General features: G+C 38.4%; 1 protein-coding gene and 1 pseudogene across 2 annotated transcripts in view; both read left to right on the top strand.

Annotated features, from left to right (window-relative positions):
• The window catches only part of IDE (insulin degrading enzyme), a 104,529-nt gene that overhangs the window by 36,573 nt on the left and 45,387 nt on the right, over window positions 1–22,569 (top strand). For both annotated transcript variants that reach the window (XM_069567578.1, XM_069567577.1), the window contains exons 4-5: window positions 2,818–2,987; window positions 16,367–16,489. In XM_069567578.1, coding sequence (XP_069423679.1) covers window positions 2,818–2,987; window positions 16,367–16,489 — 293 coding nt within the window. The remainder of the gene's footprint in view (window positions 1–2,817; window positions 2,988–16,366; window positions 16,490–22,569) is intronic.
• On the top strand, window positions 17,176–21,582 carry LOC138427723 (large ribosomal subunit protein eL6 pseudogene; annotated as a pseudogene).

Below are 22,569 nucleotides of genomic sequence, written 5' to 3'. Positions count from 1 at the left end.
GGACTAGAGAATGTGTTTTTGACTTATAAAATTTTCACCAGCCTTTCCCATTCTAACTGGTATTGCATATGAAGCATATGATGAGGAATAAACTACTCGTGTCATGGATCTCTTTTCAAACATAGTTCTGTTCCAGAATACAAGAACTTAAATATTCTGTTCTCCTTTAGTTCCTCACTCCTCAAGGATATTGAGTAGATACAGAATGTTTTGACCTGCTGTTTCAACCCTGGGGATATTTCGTGAAAGTATTTTCTGGAGCAGCCTCCATTAGGCTAATTAAATTTCTTGGTCAATTTTCTAAGCAGCTAACAGTATCTAATTTTTCATTATATCAGTGATTTGATTCATGGTTTGTTCAAAGTGTAATTTTTCCCTTGGTGAATTTTTATAGTTCTCTGTATTACCAAGAAGGTGTAATTCTGCAGCGTTTTTGATGGACCTATAATGAAGTTTGATTTCACAGTTTTTAATTCTCAGCTTTAATTGCTTATTTAAATTAATAGTCATTTTTTCCCCCCACACCTAATAGTTTGAATTTGTTCTATAGCACAAAGAACATTAACAGTAGAACAAAGGCATGGGTTCAGGATATAGGACTGGGCCAGAGTAGTCTGTTTCTTACTTACTCTAGCGTATGTTTCAGTCTTTAGGCAGCAGCTTTGAGATGTAATCATCTTTTGTATGTATTCCCAGAAGACTTCCATTAATGAGTTCCTTGGGATCATACACCGAATTTAATTTCCTGCTTTACAAATGCCTCAGCAGATGTTCATATAATAGATCTCTGTATGATGGAGGATGTCTGTTACTTGGATCAGAGTGGGAAAAAAAAGCTACTTGTGTAGGGCATCTTTTAAAAGTGCTGATTATACTGTGTCAGAATCATGACACTTTATGTAGCTTTGTCCAGCTATGGTATGTAGCTATTAGGTACTTTTCCCAGCCTGAGTGTATTGAGGTAGGTAAAAGTGATTATATGTCCAGAATTATCTGTTTCCATATATCATTAATTATAGGCTCCAGATAGAGTTTCCCTTTGGGTTGGTATGTGTAAAGTACTTAGCACAGGACTGTATTCACTATGTGCTTAAAATAATACCAAGTAATGGTAACAGCTTCTTTTGATGGCTGCAGTGTGAGGTGCAATTGCTGAGATGTTTATAAACCCAGGAGTCTCTAGGCCCACTGAATAGTAGTCCCATTCAGACAGTCTCTTCTCTCGGCTTTATCTGAATTCTGGATGTTGTTTTTATAAGATGGGGTCTAAATTTAAGAATTACTATATGAAACCATGATTTAAATTGCAACCTGGTGTAGGAGAGTTAATTTATTAACTAAAGGAATCTCAGTTCAGCTTTGGTACTACATTAAGGAACAACCTCAAGAAAAATATAATAGGTTACTTATGTTAAAGTTACATGCCATTTTATTTGTCAAACCAGTGCTTTTAAATTTTAAAAATTCTCTTCATATTTCATAAAAGTCCATAATTATATCTTAGTCAAACTACTGTCATGTTTTTCATACTGTTATTTTTTTCACTAATTATAAAGTTCTTAAGGAAAAATAATCAAATAGAGCCTTTTAAATAGGTCACTTAGTTTGTCCTAAAATGCCTGAGTCTTAGTGAAATTGCACTTAAAACTATATTTAATATTTATTGCCTGAGAACTATCAGCTGTGTTTTCCTTTCTTGGAGAATTAGCCTTGTACAACAGAGATTTTTATAGACATCTCAAATTGCAAATCTTAAATAGATAGATTAGATTGCTGTTAGCTTATAAATCTGCCCCACTGTTTTGCAAGTCTGCCCTGACTTTTTATTGTTGTATTTTGATTTATATTAGGAAATATATATTTGGTCTTTGTCCCTTATCCTAGACCATAGCTCCTGAAACTCTTGGAATTTCCTTAGTGTTGAGAGCCATAAAGTTGCATTTTGTTATTTTAATGAAGTGACTTTGGGAAAGTCCCTTGATAATTTGAGGCTAGAGGTTGGTTGCCAGGGGAACCAGCCCTGTATTTAGAAGGTTGGAACTTTCAGTCCACAAGGTGGAGGTTGATTTCAGACATCAGTGCCCAGTGATTTACTCAATTCTGTTGAAGTTTGGAGAGCCTACAGATTGGTGGACACGTGGAGATGTGGGGAGGGTGGCCTACCTAGAAGGCATGAAAGCGCCATACCCTTCCCACATACTTTGCCTTACGCATCTCTTTCATCTAGCTGTTCCTGAATCATATCCTTTTATAACAAATCCAGTAATCTAGTAAGTAAAATGTTTCTCTGAGTCCTGTAGCTGATCTAGAATATTAATTGCACCCAAGGAGGTGGTTGTGGGAGCCTCTGATCTATGATCTATAGTGCTTGGTCAGAAGCCCAAGTGACAACCTGGACCTGTGGTTGGTGTTTGAAGTTAGGGACAGAGGGGAAGGGGTGAGAGGGAGGGATGAGCCTTGTAGGACCTGTGAGATCTCATGGTATCAACTGAGTTGAATTTTAGGATACCCAGCTGGTGAATTGCTTGGTGATATGGTAACAACAGGTGGGAATCGTCAAAATCAGAGGTTAATCTTTTTATATTTTCACTAATTAGATGACATATCTAGGGTAGAGTTCTCTGAATTTACATATGTCTAATATTTTTTTCTTATATTACTTAGAACTTATGTTCCTTTTTTCTTTGTAGCAATTTTAGTTTCTCTGATTCTGTAGAATTCCTATTTCCTAAGTTTCAAACATTTTTAAAAACATTTTTCTGAGGCCACTCTTAAAATAACAACTTTCAAATTGTTAATTATGTTTCACACCCTTAGATTTGCACAGTTTTTCCTGTGCCCCTTGTTTGATGAGAGCTGCAAAGACAGAGAGGTGAATGCAGTTGATTCAGAACATGAGAAGAATGTGATGAACGATGCCTGGAGACTCTTTCAGCTGGAAAAAGCTACAGGGAATCCCAAACATCCCTTCAGTAAATTTGGAACAGGTTTGTCAGCAGCAGCTTTAATGCATTAGTTCTCCTTAACCTCATTTAAACCATGGCCTTTTTGCCCAGTATTGTATTTTACAGTTTAGGATAGAAGACTGCAGAACTCCTTAGAGTTTGGAGCTGATAAGTGGTTGTTATATCATTGTTCCTCCCTGGTCTTTCTTTCTTTCTTTCTTTTTTAAAAAATAATTGTTTATTTGCTAGCGTCGGGTCTTAGTTGCATCATGCATGAGGATCTTTTGTTGCAGCAAACAGACTCTCTAGTTGTGGTGAGTCAACTCTGAAACACAGAGACTTTGTTGCTCTGTGGCACATGAGGTCTTGGTTCCCTGACCAGGGGTCGAACCTGTGTCCCCTGCATTGCAAGGCAGATTGTTAGCCCCTGGGCCCCTAGGGAAGTCCTGCCCTGGAATTTCTTAAACCATACCCCTACATATATGTTGTTTGGCAGGTCTTTGGGAAAACACCTTTATTTGACCTAAAAAAAGGGTTAAAGCGTAGGTATTTGAGCGTTGTGCAGAAGGTGATAGGCTAAGGAGAAGGAAGAGTAACAAAATATGAAACAAGTTTATTGGATAACAAGGTAAAAAATTAAATTTAGATTTTAGAAATAGTAATCATTCTTTTAACAGATGAGTAACATTTTGGCTAGTAGTTCAAAGAAAAGGATGTCAATAAGAGTTGGGCTCTTGGCATTGGATTTTTTTTTTTAATTGAGGTGTAGTCAATGTATAATATTATGTAATTTTCAGGTATACAACAGAGGGATTCTGGCATTGGACTTTGAATATAATATATGAAATGATATTCTCGAAATTGTAATAACACTGGCCTAACCAGTTATTTAACCCTCTAGAGGGTACCTCTGGCCATCCCATACAAATAGGGGTCTAGCTATTTCAAGAGCAGAGCAGTTAAGAGTTGTGAGTAGATATTAACCAGCGTGTCAAGGAGAGGAGATACTAGAGCTCTTTATTCTGAATAAATAGAATGTCCACTTCAAGGCTTATTGAATCCCCTACTCCCATTGCCTCCGCCTGTACTATCTACAGATAGATAAATGCATGGCGTCTGCTCCAGGCCTGACTGTAGAAGACACACAAGGTCTCTGCTGTCAAAGTGCTGCAACATCCTAGTAGATTTGAGATGGGATGACAGGGGGTAGCATAAAATAAATTTGGAGATACCTGATTTTTTATAATTGTACCCTTTTTCCTTTATTCAGTTTTTCATTAAAAAGTGCAGCTAAAATATTTAAATAATGCAAAAGTATGTTTTAAAAAAGCAAAAACAAAAAGTTGCCCTTTATCAACTGTTGCCATTCCCACTTTACCAGATGTAATCATTATGAAAGGTTGCTGTGATTTTTAAAACATTGCTTTGGGGATTATAAAATAGCATAAAAAAATAGATTGTTTAGTGTACTTAAATTTATGCCTATAAGTTTATTTTGGGGACTTTTGAAAAAGACAGCTTTCTTTCAGTTTGAATACCATCCTACTATATCCAGCGGCAACCAGGGAGCTAGCATAGCAAAATAGGAGTCTATAAAAATTCCAATTAGAAGCAGCGATACTGTATTCTTTAGACTTGTAACACTTGGCACCGTGTATCATTGCTAAGGTGAATATTGTGGTCCTCAAAATGTCTACGTAATGATTAATTTTCTGAAAAGTGGCTTTTATAGAGGACATGAGCATACATGATATATTGAGGGAATATGAATTTAAAAACCAAATTTCAAAATCACTACATCCAATGATTGTTGTCCTTTAAATAGTCCCTTTGGCAGGTTAGGTGCTTCCACCAACAATGCTGCTATTGTCAGAACGTGTTAGAACTCTTTTTGGGGAGTTGCCTCCTTTAAAATGGTCTCACTGGTGATAAATCACAGTCAGCATAATCAGGAAGCAGCCACAGATCTTCCAGAAATAAATCCAGTGAATAAGGTGAGCAGTATTGCCTCTGAGCACAAACACAAAACAGTCTTAAGATATCTTAAGGTATCAGGAGTGATAAGTGAAGAAAAACATTGAATGATCAATTATGTAGAGGTGGAATTTGGGAGGATATTTGTTCTCATAACCTGTGACAAGGCTAGGCAGTTAGTCAACAAAGTATGGAGTAATATAAACAGCTGAGAGGTGAGTTAGCCAGACTTGGTACAAAAGTACAGAAAATGTGATGTAAGTAATGCAAACACTAAGTTACCTGTTGATTTCAGAAATATAAATTAATGTTGAGCTTTTTTGGAGTAGAGGTTTTGTCCATTGTTAAGGTCACAGACAAGTTTGAAAATGTGATAAAAGCTTTAATAAATACCCTTACTTAAAGTTATTCTTGCAGAACAAACCTTGTCAGAAATCATACTTAATTTACTTTTATTATTTTTTAGTAACTTCAGATGATTCTATGAATGTGGCCCATTTTGTCCATCTGGGGAATGTGGTTTATTATTTTAATGTTAATAATACTTTAAAGCTAGGTGTTTTTAAATGAGCAAAGATCAAGCATTGTGTGCTTTTAAGAAAACCTTACAATAAAATGCTTGTCCTTAACAGTACTTTTTCATGTACTGAAAAAGTGGTCAGTAGCTTTCAAACTTTTCTTTATACAACCCATAGTACATTTTACTCACGGCACATGTAAGCCACTGGAACAAAAGTTTTACCAAACATTACCTATCTTATATTTTCAGATGTAGTCTGGTACCCTCTGTTATATATATATATATATATTTTTATATATATATATATTTTTTTTTAATTTAGATCTTTCAGTACATTAAATTTATTTCCTCACAATCGAGTGGGTTCCACAGTTTAATTCAAAGTGATAGGCAGTCATTTCAGTAGACTCAAGAAAAGCATTTGTTAAAACACCTTCATGAACAAAGCAACAAAAAAGCACTCATTCATGAACAAAACAACAAAAAACTCTTTGAGTTGATAAAAGCCTATGTCAAACATCATGATTAATTCTGAAGTTTCAAAGAGATTTCTGCTGAAAGACAAAAACAAGAATTCCTTCTAATCACTGTTTTTGTTCAGCTCTGCTATAGGTACTAGTCATTACAGGAAGTCAAGGGAAAAAAGTGATAAGTAAGAGGTTGAAAGGAAGAAAGAGAAAACTTCTTGTTTCCATATGATATGATTACATAAAAAATTCGAGATCTTCAGATCAATCATCAAAAATAAGATAATTCACCGCTGTTGTCAAGAGAAGAGAAGCGCTAAAATTGCATTCTTGTATTGTGGGTGCGTGCTCAGTTGCTTCAGTCGTGTCCGACTCTTTTGTGACCCCATGGACTGTAGCCTGCCAGGCTCCTCTGTCCATGGGATTCTCCAGGCGGGAATACTGGAGTGGGTTACCATGGCCTCCTCCAGATTGAACCTGGGTCTCTTGAGTCTCCTGTATTATTAGCAGGCGAATTCTTTACCACTAGTGCCACCTGGGAAACCCCTTTTCTTGTATCGATACTAATCAATTAGGAAAATACTACAGGAAATATTATTTCCTGTAGTAGTATTTTATATTTCCTGTAGAAATATAAAAATCGCTATAAGGTATTTAGAAATAACACTAACAGAGGAGCAAGAAATATATAATGGATATGAAAGAGTGCCTGAGTAAATGGGAAGATAAACCATGTTCATGGATGGGTAAACTCAATGTTACAAGATACATTTCACCCTGAATTTATCTAAAATCAGTGTAGTGCAATTTGAAAGCCTGAGGTTGTTTTTTCTTTTCTTTTTAATAATCTTATAATCTGATTATAAATTAAAAGAAAGAGTAAAGGGCCAAGAATAACTAAGATAATTTTGAAGAACAACAAAGAAGACACTACTTCTACCAGGTACCAAGACTTCAGTTGTTAGAGTAGTGAAATTGATGCAAAAATACATGAAGATAACAGGAGAACAGATTATGAACCCTAGAAGCATATCCACAAATGTTTGGAACCTTAGACATAAGACAGAGGCACGTGACAGATGAGTAGGGAAAGGGTGGGCCTTTCAATGACTGGTGCAAGGGCGACTACTTATTCATGGAGAGATGAATAAACTTAGATCTCATCTCACACCATGCACAAAAATAAATTCTGGGTTGATTGAACCTAATTATAGAAAAAAACTTTCTATAACCTTTAGAAGAAAATATTTTTTAAAAAATATTAGGCTAGGAAAAGTGTACTCGAGCGTACATATCACAAACCATATTTTTAATGGTAAAGCATGTATTTAAATATAAATTTGATTACATTAAAACTTAAAATTTCTGTTCAGTACAGACACAAAAAAGACAAGCACATACACAGTGAAAAGTTTTGCAAAGCAATATAGCAGATAAGAACATCTGTAAGTAAGTAAGCAAGCAAAAGATAAAAATTTCTATGAGTAAGTGAAAGATAAAAGCAGTTCACTAGAGAAAGAGAAATAGGCAAAGGCTATTTAGAGTCAGTTCCTTTGTTTGAAAGTCATTTTTGTAGTTATGTGCTAAATCTGTCCCCACACACGTCTTCATTAACTCACTATGTGATGTCTCTAGCCTCAGACTTCGGCCAGGAATCCCACCTCCCAATAGCAGACCCCTCAGTGATGTAAAGCTTGTACTGTGATGGCGGGCCATGCTGAGGTTGAATCATTGTTCTACCACTGACCAGCCAAGAGTGGGCCACTTTCTTATCTTCTGTAAGCCTCAGTTTCCTCCCATGTCTGGTTGGTGTAAAGTGGTTAGTCAAAAGTCTGGTCCTAATGGTACTCAGTAAATGAGAGATTCTATAATTACATTATGATAGAGGATCAGTGGCATAGTGGTAATGAATCCTCCTGCCAATGTAGGAGACGCAGGTTCAGTTGCTGGGTCAGGAAGATCCCCTTGGAAGAGGAAATGGCAACCCACTCCAGTCATCTTGCCAAAAAGAATCCCATGGACAGAGGAGCTTGGTGGGCTACAAGTCAATGGGGTCATAAAGAGTCAAACATGACTGAGCGACAGAGCACCCAAACACAGCTGTGAAAAATAGCAAAATTTTGAAAAAGTCTTTGCCATGAAGTTGTGAGGGGCAGCCACAACTTGATGCAGTGGGTTTGATGCGGTGATTGTAGGACAGTGTTATTAGACATGTTCTCCTGTTCCCTCTTTAAGCTGAACCACTGGTTGGTGATGACATTCCCTTTGCTCCTTCATTTGTCACTCACATATACCTTTAGTTATAGTTCCACAGTTGCTGATAAATTTTATGCCTTTTCTCTGCCCTGTTGCCTTAAAAAAATCTTTTTTTCCTCTGCCTCTCCATGGAATAAAAGCAGAAACAGTTGAATTTTTTAAAGTTGTTTGGAACAGGAAAGGAAAATTTTAGTTCTGATTATTCTTAGTGATCTGTTTCTCTAAACCTAACCCAACAGACCCTGTGGGAGCAAGCGGGTTTAGTCAGAGAAGGAAATAGAAAAAAAATCAGGATGTGGGTGAGGGAAACAAAACAGGCACTCCTTAATGGAATCAAAGACAAAGTGGGAGGGCACCTGGAAATACAGGGTGGGGCTGTATTTAGATACAGGTGATGTTTCTCTTTCTTAATTGTTAGGTGACAATTATGCTTTGTAGCACATACCACAAAGGATTATATGAATCTGAGTACGGTATTATACATATGCTCAGATTCTCTCTTTCTCTGTTGACAAGTAATTTTTTAAAGGTCTTCTGTATGTAAAGTGCATTAGAAAATGCAAAGTGTAAATCAACGTCTTTGCACTAAAGATACTTTTAGTTTAGTTGGAGAGGCAAGTCAAACTCAGAATTTCACTGGAGTATAATCTCAGACTTGATTTTCTCTTTTTTCCTCCTTGCCAATTTTTACTGAGTGCTGCACTAAACACTTTGCCTGGATTATTTAACTTAATTCTCACAATCTCCCCAGTAGGTACATGCCCTTATTATTTCTGTCTTATAGATGAGTGAACTAAGACTTCAGAGAAGTGATTAAATTGCTTAGGGTCACTCAGCTTTTGATTGCTAGAACCCGGGCTGGTGCCCTTAACCACTGTACTATTCCTCCTGCTTTATGATTGCCTAGAAATTTAAATTCTCCAGGATCTCAGAGGAGGTACAAGTTGAATTTTCCTGAAGGGTGGGTAGGATTGTCTTAGGCAGAGGAAGAGTCACTCTTAGAAGAAAAGGAAAAAGAACTATTATTTATTGTCTGAGCATTAAGTGCCACCCGCTGGGCAGGCGTTTTTACCTAATATGATTTCACTTAACCTTCACCACAGTACTGAAATTTTCATCATCCCGTTTGACAGATGCCAAGATTAACACTGACAGAATAAGTAGACCAACGTTTCATAGCCTTGTGGGGGACACAGGGAGGAGGGAAAAGAGGGAGGCTGGCAGTAGAAGCGTCTGTAGGTTATGGGATTCAGTACCAGGTCAGCCCGAACTTCAAGTCTGTGTTTCTTGTGATAATGTTAGTGAAAGTGAAAGTCACTCAGTCATGTCCGATTCTTTGCGACCCCATGGACTGTACAGTCCATGAAATTCTCCAGGCCAGAATACTGGAGTTGGTAGCCTTTCCCTTCTCCAGGGGATCTTTGCAACGTAGGGATCAAACCCAGGTCTCCCACATTGCAGGTGGATTCTTTACCAGCTGAGCCACAAGGGAAGCCCAAGAATACTGGAGTGGGTAGCCTATCCCTTCTCCAGCGGATCTTCCCAACCCAGGAATCGAGATAATGTTAGATTAACCCCCAAAATCATGATGAGAGGCAAAGACCAAGGAGTGAGCCCAGTGTCATTTGGAGAACCTGAGTTAGAGAAGTTTGGCCGTAATAAAGGATGCTTTTGTAGGAAGGAGTAGGGAAATGGATTAGAACCAAAAATATTATGAAACATCAACCAGAAGGGAGTGTGAACACCTCATGGTATACTGGGATGATGATAATGACACACAATTTAGACCCCAGTAAAAGTTACTTGCTTTTTTCTGTTTCGTCTCTCCATTCCTTTCTAAGTGAACAATTTGGAATATATAAAAGTAAACAAAATATTGTTAAGAACCCTGCATATGCATCACTTTGCCCCTGGCCAGTCCTGTCTGACCCACATTCCCAGTCACCGTCTTACATCATTTTGAACAGATCCCAGACATCATATCATTTTACTCGCATATATTTCAATATATGTCTGTAAAGATAATGACTCTCTTTAAAAAACATGGTAAAAGTAGCATTATCATTAATATCACCAACTATGCAGTAATGTTCAAATTTCTAGTTGTCTGATGAAAGTTTTAATTTTTAAAATTGATTTGAATTAGGATCCACTTAAGTTTCAAATAGTCTATTGGTTTCAAATAGTCATCTCTCTCCTCCACTCCCTCCCTTTGATTACCTGAAATTTATTTATTGAAAATCAGGATGTTTGTTATGTAGGACTTTTCATAGCCTAGCTTTTGATGATTGCATTTCCAGCAACGTAGTTTAATATATTCCTCTTTCTTCTGTATTCCCACAAGTTGGCAGTTGGATATAGAGGCCTGATTAGAGTCATGTTTATCCGTTTTTGAAGAAGGCTTCATAGATGGTGATGTGTTCTTCTGTCGGGGGGCATATAATGTCTAGTTTGCTCTCTGTTTATGTTGATACAACCGTCCTCAAATGCATCACCCTTGTAATTTTAATTCTGTTACTTTTTCTCATATTGATTTGCTTGAGTATACTATAAAAAGAAAATCTCCTTTTCTGCTATTTGGCTCCCCAGTGGTACAGTTATAGAAAAAGCAAGATAAATGTTTGATTCATTCCCTTTATTTACCAGTTTTCAAAATACTGAGTTGGTTCCCTGGCATCTTTGAATGATGACTAATTTATTTTTTTTTAGTATCATGATAATTCATAGATATAAAAATATTTGATATGGTTTAGACTGCTTAGTCATTTATTATTCTCCAGGTTTTTCCATGACTTTCGTTAGTACCTTTTTTTTTCCCTTGCTAGGAAATGTGTCTATGGAAAACTAGAAATTTAAGTGTACAGTTGCTTTATTGTGGCATTTAAGAGGCTTTCACTTCAAGTCCCCTTTCTTTAGTAACTCATGTCTCACACTTGCATGTCCTTACCCAGATGCAGAAGAATTGTCCTTTTTAATTTTTTAGGAAGATTTATAGATCTCCAAAGACTTTGGTTTCTTCCAGGATTTTTAGAAGATTACTATAGCAAGAAGAAAGAGCTTAAAAAAAATTATAATAATTCCAAGTAACTAACTGTAGATATATTAAACTAACCTTCAGGATCTTGGGTTTTCAGAGAACAGTTCAGAGTTTCATGGTTAGAGCTAACAAATAGACTTTTCCTTGAGAACCTATGAGACATATAGTTGGAGACAGCTTTGATTTCTCAAACATATTTCTAAAACTTCGAACTCAGTCTTTCCCACAGAGTGTAAGAATTATTTGGCTGGCTTTAGAATTTTCCAGGAAAATACATTCTGTTTACTTGAGAATCGGCACTCATATACATTAGTACTGAGTTTTTAAAAAAAGAAGAACTGGAGAAGGAAACGGCAACTCGCTCCATTATTCTTGCCTGGAAACCCCATGGTGGGTTATAGCAGGGAGTTACAGTCAGGCAAACACAACTGAGTGGATGAGAACACATAGTTCTTGTAATGAAAACATAGAGTAAAATTTACTGATCTTACAATATACAAAACTCTCTTAAATATCCATTCATCACTTTTCATAAACTTCATAGCAACCCAGGTTCCTGTTACGTAATTATTGTCTGATAGATGCTATGCTGAGCCTTAGCACAGATATTCATTTAATCCTCATAGCAATCCTATGAGATTGGTTCTCATGATTCTTATTTATGAATAAGAAAAGCAGAGCTTAGGGAGGTAAAGAAACTTGCCTGTGCCTCACAGCTAGGGTCAGGGTTTGACCCTTTTTCTTAATAACTGGGCATGTATCCATGTTGAGATATTTGTAGACTTTTCCAGAGTTGCTTAATTAGAAGATGATGGAGTCAGGATGAGAAACCCTGAATCTCCCAACCTCCAAGCCAGTGCTGTCTCCTAGCAGGCCCAGAGTGGAAGGTCCCAGTGAGTCAGCAACCCTGACAGCCTCAGTCTTCCGCTGGAGCTTACTCTTATGGTGACAGAGCCAGAAAGGTAGGATTCAAGATTTGTGTAGCAGCGTTTTAATTGGATAGAAGTGCCCTTGCTGACTTAGTGCTAAATGAGGACAATATATGTGTAGAGACTGAACTGGTATTTGTTATCCCAGCCATATTCACATTGCTGTCCACATGTAGATTCTTAGGCAGAGGAAGGTCATCTGGACCATTTACTGAGCTTTCTTCCCTACTTTGATGACACGGATCCTATGCTATATTCAGGAGCCAGGAGTCCCTCCTACAATTCAAATCATAACAGAAGTAGCTTCTACTGGTTGTCAATTTTCTGCTATACATCAAGTATTATATTCAATTCTTTAATGTTTTTCCAGATTTATTATTTGTCATAAAAGAGATCAGTACGAAAGCTTTGCCCGGGTCATTCTTTACACACTACTTGAAGAAACAGAACATTTCAAGTATAGTTTGAGTGTCTGTTGCACAATTCCCCAATTGCATTTTCCTCCCTGCTCCCAAGAGATAACATTGCCAAGTAATGCATTTATTTCTAAGCAATGTGTTGTATAGTTTTTTAGTTTTATAAAAACGGTATTTTGTAAGTAATCTCTACCACTTGTATTTTTTCATTTAATGTGTATTTGTAGGAGTTATCCATATTGGTGAGTGTGTTTCTGATAAATTTTTTTTGCTGCTTTCTGAAAAATTTATTGACTGTATTACTATTCTTTATCCTTTTTCCTATGATTCAATAGTGCTGCTATAAGCATTCTTACACATGTTTTCTTGTACACAGAGTTCTCTAGGGTTCTAGGAGTAAACTCTGGGAGTAGAATTACTGTGTATTAGGATATGTACATCTTTAGATTGCACAGATATTGCCAAATTGTTTCTTACAGTAGTTGATCCAGTTTGCACTCCCTTATGCAGCATCTGAGTTCTCGTTTCACCACAATGCTTGGTATGTCATCAGACTTTTATTCTATTAATTGGTTGTTAAATATTAGTCTTACACTATTTTACACTTTTTTTTTTTTTAATTTGGTGTAAGTCTACCAATGTCAGGACAGCAGATTGAGCCTAAGGAAGTCTTGTTCGAGGTCATGTAACCAGGAGACGATTGACCCTGGATTAGTTGATAGCTCTGCTCACACCAAAGCCAGTGCTTATTTCTTTGCTCCTCCCTAGCTGGGGATGATGGCTCTGATAGTAACAGAGTCTGCTCAGTAATTTAAGTATTCTCTGTGTTATGTCCTGCTTTTCTGTTCATTTCCTCAACTATTTCTTGAGAACTTCCACTAGCTAGCCTTCTTGTTTTTAAAAAACTTTTAAAAGATTTAATAAAAGGGTTAATCAACTTAATAACTAGCCTGACTCTTTGGCCCATTTACTCCTAGTATTCATGTTTTTCTGTCAATGTATTAAGAGCTGACTGTCTGACCCCAAGAGAGTCATAGTGGAGACCATTTCCTCTTTCTAATTCAGGAGCGTCTTGGGATACAGGACTGGCATTCTGGGCTGTGTTCCCAAATGGACCAGAGTTCCCTTCTGTCATTACATATTAGAAAGCCTGGAAACATCTAGGTAGCAAATAAATGAATATGTGGATTTCACAGAATGAAATCTTTGTGGCTAAAAGCCACTTTTCAGAGCAAATGTGATTGAGTCTCTATTTAGCCGTTTGGCCAGAGATACAGAATCACTAGATTTTTGTGCTTTTAGGTGAGCCAGGTTGCTGTTTACAAAATAGCCCCTTTGGCTCATTTTTCTCTTAATTTGTTGTTGAAATATTGATATAATAAATATACTGAAAAGTGTGTGTGGCTCTGATAAATTATTGTGGTTATTTTACTTTTGCTGCTATTTGAAAAATCTATTGAATGAATATACTGCTCTTATTTATATACAGCTCATTGAATTTTCAAAAACCTCAGCAGACCACACCAGTCAAGAGACAGATTACCAACACCTTTTTGTACCCATCGGTAGTCATTCATTATCCACCTACCTAAGGATCACGTCTATTCTGACTTTTTATGACTAAGATTAGTTCAGCCTGTTTCTATGTTTAATATAAATAATACAATGTTTCTGTGTCTTGTGTCTGGCTTCTCGAATTAAACCTGGAGGTTGTCAAATTCCTCCACACTGTTGCATATGAACTGTGGGCTATTCATTCTTTCTGCAGCGCAGTATTCTGTTGTGGTCCTCTGGCTCCTTTTACTCTGGCATTGTCAGTATTTTTCCAGTGATACATATCTTAGTGTGTTCAGGGCATATTCATGCTTTATCTTTGTGTTGGTTTTTGTGTTGTTGTTTTTTTTTAATCTGTTTTTATTTTTAAAATGTTTACTTATTTGTTTGGCTATGCTGGGTTTCAGTTGTGGCACGCAGGATCTTAGATCTTCATTGTGGCATGTGGGATCTAGTTCCCTGACCCAGGATCGAACCTAGGCCCCCTGCATTTTGAGCACAGAGTCTTAGCCACTGGACCAACAGGGAAGTCCCTATCTCTATGTTCTTAAATGAACCTAAAGATAAAGGTAGGGATTAGAATGGTAAGATATTCAGGTATATTAAAATCAAAGCAGAATGAGCTAGAATCAGTCAACCTGAAAGAATTTTAAGTTCTATACAGAGGCCATACCCTTTGTCTTTATATATTTTGATTTGAGGTTTTGTTTTAAAAACCAATATATTGACCAGATTGTGAATAGGCACATCAGATCACACTTGACACTGAAAATGTGATTTCTGTCTAATGCTATCATACTTATATCCTTGAAATAAAACGTGATTTCTCCAAGCTTGGGTGTCCCAGTGTGTCGATTTTAATGCACATATTCTAAGAATCTGTGCTTTGAAGTGTAAACGAGTAATGAAGCTCTAGGGCCTAGTCTCCCTGGAACTGAGGCTTCTAGAACCTTCATTTAGTAAAAAAGGGAGGTATATACTCAAATTTCACCTTAATATGAGAGAACTTCTAACCATTACCCAGAAAAGGAGCTTTTTGTTGTTGTTGTCCTTTTCTTTCTGTCTTTCTCTGAGGAGTTAGGACTCTGGATACTTTTTAGATCATCTGGATCCCTCGGGTAGAATGAGGGGATGTTTTAGGACCTCAAGTAGAGCAGATCTGGAGTGGAGCTGGATCTTTCTTGAAACTGAGAGGACTGGTGAAGAACCTGAAAACTTGATTAGCAGGCTGCTGCCAGTGAATATGAGTACATTTGATTGCTTTCTAACTAGAAAAAGGTTACTGAGTACTTGCTGGACTGTTTCTTGCACACTCCACTAGATCTGTTGATTGAAGCATTCAGGGCATGAATCTTGGCTAAGAGTACAATGCAGCTCTTCAAGGATAAAGACTGGATCTGAGAACGCCATCTGGTGGCTCTCTCTGGATCCCAGTTTAGTGAAAGAGAGATTCTCTAAATGCCAATTCATCAGCCATTATAATAACCCAAGGGGGGAAAAACACGTCAAGAATATGTTTTGCCAGGAGCCCATTTAGTAGTTTAAGTGGGAACAATACAAGTTACTATACTAGATTTTAAGATATTTCTAGTCAAGATGCCATTTTTAGAGAGATACCAATTACTGAAATTCCACCTCCCAGCCTTTAAATGGCAAGATCTTTATTAGAAATGTAGTACTTAGAGAGTTTGACTATTTGCTCTTGACATGCACATTTTATCCTAATTGAATTAGTTATTAAATTTCATAATAGATCTCATAGTGGTACTCTGTATACATCGCTTGAGACTTACAAGAATGGCATTGCATCCTATTTTTACCAGTCTAGATCAAATTCATGAGAATTCATATCACAAATTTAATGCTTCAGCCAAGAATAGTACATTTCTTTCCACAAGTAACTTGGCAAGTTTCAAAAAGATCCCTCCGTGACTATGTTCAATTAATTTTGGAGCTACCTAGGGGATTGGAAATTAAAGTAAGTGTGAATGGAGGCCATGTGGACCTCATTTTTGTCTTGTAAGTGCTCATAATACCTACCACCTCATAGGAATTTTAAGAACTATAATTTTTATAAAGTACTTCAAGTTCCAGAGGGAAAGCTCTATAGATAAAATTTTACTAGTTTGTTCTATACTGTCCTGTTTATCCAGGTTATGGTCAAACATACTTTTTTAAGTTTACCTTAAAGCAATGTTAGTAATAATTATGAAGCTTTAAAATTCACATATTTTGCTTTTTCTTAGAAATGTTTTTCATTCCTTTTAGGTAACAAATATACTCTAGAGACTAGACCGAACCAAGAAGGCATTGATGTAAGACAAGAGCTCCTGAAATTCCATTCTACTTATTATTCATCGAACTTAATGGCTATTTGTGTTTTAGGTCGAGGTAAGAAATCTTAAAATTTTTTCGTAGAATTGGATTATCTGATTTCCTGTTTTGACTTTTTCAAAGTATTGGAAGGAAAGATATAAGATATTTCCTATTATCTGTTCAGAGGCTTTGCAGATGATCTTCTTGGAGAAAATGTGGAGGGGAATTTGTTTTTAACTCACTGTGTTCTAAAAAGAAGCTTGTTGTTCAGTTGCTCAGTTGCGTCTGACTCTTTGAGACCCCATGGATTGCAGCATGCCAGGCTTCCCTGTCCTTCATCTCCCAGAGCTTGCTCAAACTCAGTCCATTGTGTCGGTGATGCCATCCAACCATCTCGTCCTCTGCCATCCCCATCTTCTCCTGCCTTCAATCTTTCCCAACAACAGGGTCTTTTCTAATGAATTGGCTCTTCTCATCAGGTGGTCAGAGTGTTAGAGCTTCAGCTTCAGTTCAGTTCAGTTCAGTTGCTCAGTCGTGTCCAACTCTTTGCGACCCCATGAATCACAGCACGCCAGGCCTCCCTGTCCATCACCATCTCCCGGAGTTCACTCAGACTCACGTCCATCGAGTCTGTGATGTCATCCAGGCATTTCATCCTCGTCATCCAGGCATTTCATCCTCGGTCGTCCCCTTCTCCTCCTGCCCCCAATCCCTCCCAGCATCAAAGTCTTTTCCAGTGAGTCAGCTCTTCGCATGAGGTGGCCAAAGTACTGGAGTTTCAGCTTTAGCATCATTCCTTCCAAAGAAATCCCAGGGCTGATCTCCTTCAGAATGGACTGGTTGGCTCTCCTTGCAGTCCAAGGGACCCTCAAGAGTCTTCTCCAACACCTCAGTTCAAAAACATCAATTCTTCAGCACTCAGCCTTCTTCACAGTCCCTCTCTCACATCCATACATAACTACTGGAAAAACCATAACCTTGACTAGACGGACCTTAGTTGGCAAAGTAATGTCTCTGCGTTTGAATATGCTATCTAGGTTGGTCATAACTTTTCTTCCAAGGAGTAAGCGTCTTTTAATTTCATGGCTGCAATCACCATCTGCAGTGATTTTGGAGCCCCCCAAAATAAAGTCTGACACTGTTTCCACTGTTCCCCATCTATTTCCCATGAAGTGATGGGGCCAGATGCCATGATCTTCGTTTTCTGAATGTTGAGCTTTAAGCCAACTTTTTCACTCTCCTCTTTCACTTTCATCAAGAGGCTTTTTAGCTCCTCTTCACTTTCTGCCATAAGGGTGGTGTCATCTGCATATCTGAGGTTATTGATATTTCTCCCGGCAATCTTGATTCCAGCTTGTGTTTCTTCCAGTCCAGCTTCAGCTTAGGAGATTTTAAATGGAGACCTGAAGAAAATACAGATTAATATCAGTCATTGGAAGTTGAAGCTTCCCTGGTGACTCAGACGGTAAAGCGTCTGCCTGCAATGCAGGAGACCCAGGTTTGATCCCTGGGTTGGGAAGATCCCCTGGAGAAGAAAGTGGCAACCCACTCCAGTACTCTTGCCGGGAAAAATCCCATGGACAGAGGAGCCTGGTAGGCTACAGTCCATGGGGTTGCAAAGAGTTGGACGCAACTGAGCGACTTCATTTTCACTTTTGGTGCTCTACGCATATAAAAGCAAGAAAAGGAAGTATAAAGGACAAGAGTGAGAGATTTGACCTTATAAGATTCAGAAAACTAAAAAATCAAAAGGCAGATGAGTATAAACTAGGAAAACTATGAGAAAGCAACAAAGGTTTGATTCTAAAAGTGCAAATTAATGATAATATGTTGTTTCCCCTATTAAATTACCATAATCTTGGTTTGGATTTTGTTTTAACTAATACCCATTATGAAGAGAGGTATTCTTTTGTGTTTGTTGTGTATACAATTTATGCAATTCCTCCACACTTTACAGAGGAGAATTTAAGATGCATCACCCTTAAAAAATACATGTTTACTTCTAGAAGTGCAGTCTAAGAAAATCATCAGAGTTGTTCAAACAGGTGATGTACAAGGATGTTTCAGTATAGTATTTATTAGTAAAAAGTTAGATGCAAGCTAAATGTGCATTAATAGGAGATTAATAGTGATCTTATAGCTATATCATAGAACATCCTACAGAAAATAGCATCCCTTCTCTCACTTTCTTACCTCCCAGCTGCTTTATTGTTCTTTAAAACATTTATCAAACATTTATCTTTTAAAATTATCACACATTTAATATTTAAAGAAATATTAAGTATTCTCTGTTGTCTGCTGTACCAGAATGTGAGCCACTTGAGAAGAGAAACTGTTTTGTTCACTGATTTGTCTGGGTTAGTGCTTGATACATCACAGGTGCTCAGTAAATAAATATTGAATGAATAAACAGTTTTATGACTGTATTAATAGCATGGGAAATATTCATAATGTATTAAATGGAAAACAAAAGCGTTCTATAAAAATGCTATGTGCTATATGATCCCATTTGGGGATTTCTTAAAAACTCTAATAGACGTAAATGGGAGACATAAGACAACGCAGAAAAACATACCAGAAATGTAATAATGTGCTATAGTAGTTAAGAGTTCATGCTCTAGAGTCTGAGAGCTTGGGTTTGAATTCTTAACACACCACCTACCCAGTGTGTAGCTGTGAGCTAACAAAGTTACTTCTGTTCCCTGCTCTTCAGTTTTTGCATTATTAAAATGGAAGTGGTAAGAATAGTGGTGTGTCTCTTCAGGACTAGATTTCAAGATCCCAATCCTTCACCACCCTAGCCGAGAGGGTATCAAGTCGACATCTGCAGGGATGGCGGATGAAAAGGCTGAGAAGCCAGATACTAAGGAGAAAAAACCTGAAGCCAAGAAGGCTGATGCTGGCAACAAGGCTAAAAAGGTGGAAAAGGTGAAGAAGGTTAAGAAGGGGAAGCCCCACTGCAGCCGAAATCCTGTCCTGGTCAGAGGAATTGGCAGATATTCCCGATCAGCCATGTACTCCAGAAAGGCCTTGTACAAGAGAAAATATTCAGCACCTAAATCCAACGTTGAAAAGAAAAAGGTTTGTGTTCTTGCTACTGTCACAAACCCAGTTGGTGGCGACAAGAAGGGTGGTACCCGAGTGGTCAAACTTTGCAAAATGCCTAGGTGTTACCCTACTGAAGATGTGCCTCGGAAACTGTTGAGTCATGGCAAAAAACCCTTCAGTAAGCATGTGAGGAAGCTGCGTGCCAGCATCACTCCTGGGACCATTCTGATCATCCTCACCGGGCGCCACAGAGGCAAGAGGGTCGTTTTCCTGAAGCAGCTGGGCAGTGGTTTGCTACTTGTGACTGGGCCTCTATCCCTCAATCGAGTTCCTCTGCGTAGAACACACCAGAAATTTGTCATTGCCACCTCCACCAAAATCAATATCAGTGGTGTGAAAATTCCAGAATATCTCACTGACACTTACTTCAAGAAGAAGCTGTGTAAACCCAGACACCAGGAGGGTGAGATCTTCGACACAGAGAGAGAGAAATACGAGATCACAGAGCAGCGCAAGCTTGATCAGAAAGCTGTGGACTCCCAAATTCTGCGAAGAATCAAAGCTGTCCCTCAGCTCCAGGGCTACCTCCGCTCTGTGTTTGCTCTCACAAATGGAATTTATCCTCACAAATTAGTATTCTGAACTTCTTGCAAAGAACCTAATGAAATAACTTGGCATTTCAAAAAATAAAATAAAATAAAATGGAAGTGGTACCTCATATCTGTTGTGAGGTTTAATTGATATAATGCAGAAAAAGTGCATAGCACCTGGTGACACCCCAGTTCAGTTCAGTGGCTCAGTCGTGTCCGACTCTTTGCGACCCCATGAATCGCAGCACGCCAGGCCTCCCCGTCCATCACCATCTCCCGGAGTTCACTCAGACTCACATCCATCGAGTCCGTGATGTCATCCAGCCATCTCATCCTCAGTCGTCCCCTTCTCCTCCTGCCCCGAATCCCTCCCAGCATCAGAGTCTTTTCCAATGAGTCAACTCTTTGCATGAGGTGGCCAAAGTACTGGAGCTTCAGCTTTAGCATCATTCCTTCCAAAGAAATCCCAGGGCTGATCTCCTTTAAGATGGACTGGTTGGATGTCCTTGCAGTCCAAGGGACTCTCAAGAATCTTCTCCAACACCTCAGTTCAAAAGCATCAATTCTTCGGCGCTCAGCCTTCTTCACAGTCCAACTCTCACATCCATACATGACCACAGGAAAAACCATAGCCTTGACTAGACGGACCTTAGTCGGCAAAGTAATGTCTCTGCTTTTGAATATGCTATCTAGGTTGCTCATAACTTTTCTTCCAAGGAGTAAGCGTCTTTTAATTTCATGGCTGCAGTCACCATCTGCAGTGATTTTGGAGCCCCAAAAAATAAAGTCTGACACTGTTTCCCCCATCTGTTTCCCTTGAAGTGATGGGACCGGATGCCATGATCTTCGTTTTCTGAATGTTGAGCTTTCAGCCAACTTTTTCACTCTCCTCTTTCACTTTCATCAAGAGGCTTTTTAGCTCCTCTTCACTTTCTGCCGTAAGGGTGGTATCATCTGCATATCTGAGGTTATTGATATTTCTCCCGGCAATCTTGATTCCCGCTTGTGTTTCTTCCAGTCCAGCGTTTCTCATGATGTACTCTGCATATAAGTTAAAGAAGCAGGGTGACAATATACAGCCTTGACATACTCCTTTTCCTATTTGGAACCAGCCTGTTGTTCCATGTCCAGTTCTAACTGTTGCTTCCTGACCTGCGTACAGGTTTCTCAAGAGGCAGGTCAGGTGGTCTGGTATTCCCATCTCTCTCAGAATCATCCACAGTTTCTTGTGATCCACACAGTCAAAGGCTGTGGCATATACTCCATAAATGGTAGCTGTTTGTAGCATTCCATAATCATGAGATTGTAGGAGACTTTTGTTTTCTTTTTTTCTTCTTTTGTTTTTCTAAGTTTTCTAAATTGGCAACAGTTACTTTTGTAGGTAGAAAATAAGCTCCTATGTTTATTTTAACTTGATAATAGAATGAGGATATAAAATGGGTCTAAGGAGAAGGCTAAAAAACAAAAAAGTGTGTGTTATATTCTGTGTTCTTTCTAAAGGTAGGTAAGTCTGTGGAGTGTAAAAAAACAGAAAAATTCACTTGGTATTTAGCTCCTAGTCCTGGGAATGGGTTTCTAAGCGTATTTTTGTTCATGTCCTCCTGAGATAAAACAGGTGATTTCAGTAAGCACTTACTGGGCAAGTAATGACAACAGATGACTCAGACATGAACCCTGCCCTCAGTGTTCTTGGTTTAGTGGAAGTGACAGATGAGCATCTGAAAGAAACAAAGAGTTTCTTTGTTCCAGTTTGGTCTCCTGGTGTGACTTGAGTTCTATGCTCAGCTGAGTGGATTTGATGACAGGTCTGGGAGAGGTGTCCTTATAGTACAGTGGTGTGTGGAAGAAGCAGGATCTCTTAGAGGATTAATAGTCTGCTCCTTCTTCTAGGAGGAGGGAAGAGGAAGAGTAACCAGGTGGCAGAATCTCTGTCACAAAGGGACAAAAAAGTTTTTCTCTGTTTTCCCGTGAGGCCCTCTCTCTAGTTGTGGCAGCACCAGGTACCTGGACACTTGACAAATAGGTAGCTGTCAGGTGGAGGCCCTAGGATGGCCAAGTCCTGGTAATGTAAAGATGAATGGGACTCAGTTCCCTGATCTCTGGTAGCTCGCAGCCTAATGGTGAAGACAGACGTTGCTTTGTGGTACAATTGCCTTACCTTTAAAAAGCTACATGGTGAATTTGTGCTTTGAAAAGGAAAGGCATACCCTAGTGGAATCTTGCTGTAAAGGGCCCCTCTGTCATCAGCATTTCAGGTTGACAAATCATTGTTGGCCACCCCCCTTTGTTTCCAGTTACATGTCCCATCTGTCTGTCTCTTTATGTCAGATGTCTCTGACATCTTTTACTCAAGATACACCCACTTCACTCCTGAGTTCACTTGTCATGTAACAGGCAGCCACAGGCTGGGCCTTTTATTTGGTTCTGGACATGTTAAGGTTCTTCATACAAGTCCAAAAAATTGAAGTAAAAATGCATATGTTTTATAAATAAAGTGCACATATTCATAGACCCACA

This window comes from Ovis canadensis, chromosome 22 (genome assembly GCF_042477335.2).
Source record: "Ovis canadensis isolate MfBH-ARS-UI-01 breed Bighorn chromosome 22, ARS-UI_OviCan_v2, whole genome shotgun sequence".
Lineage (NCBI taxonomy): Eukaryota > Metazoa > Chordata > Mammalia > Artiodactyla > Bovidae > Ovis > Ovis canadensis.
Note: the sequence above shows the minus strand (reverse complement) of the source record. Positions and strands in the feature narration are given on the sequence as shown.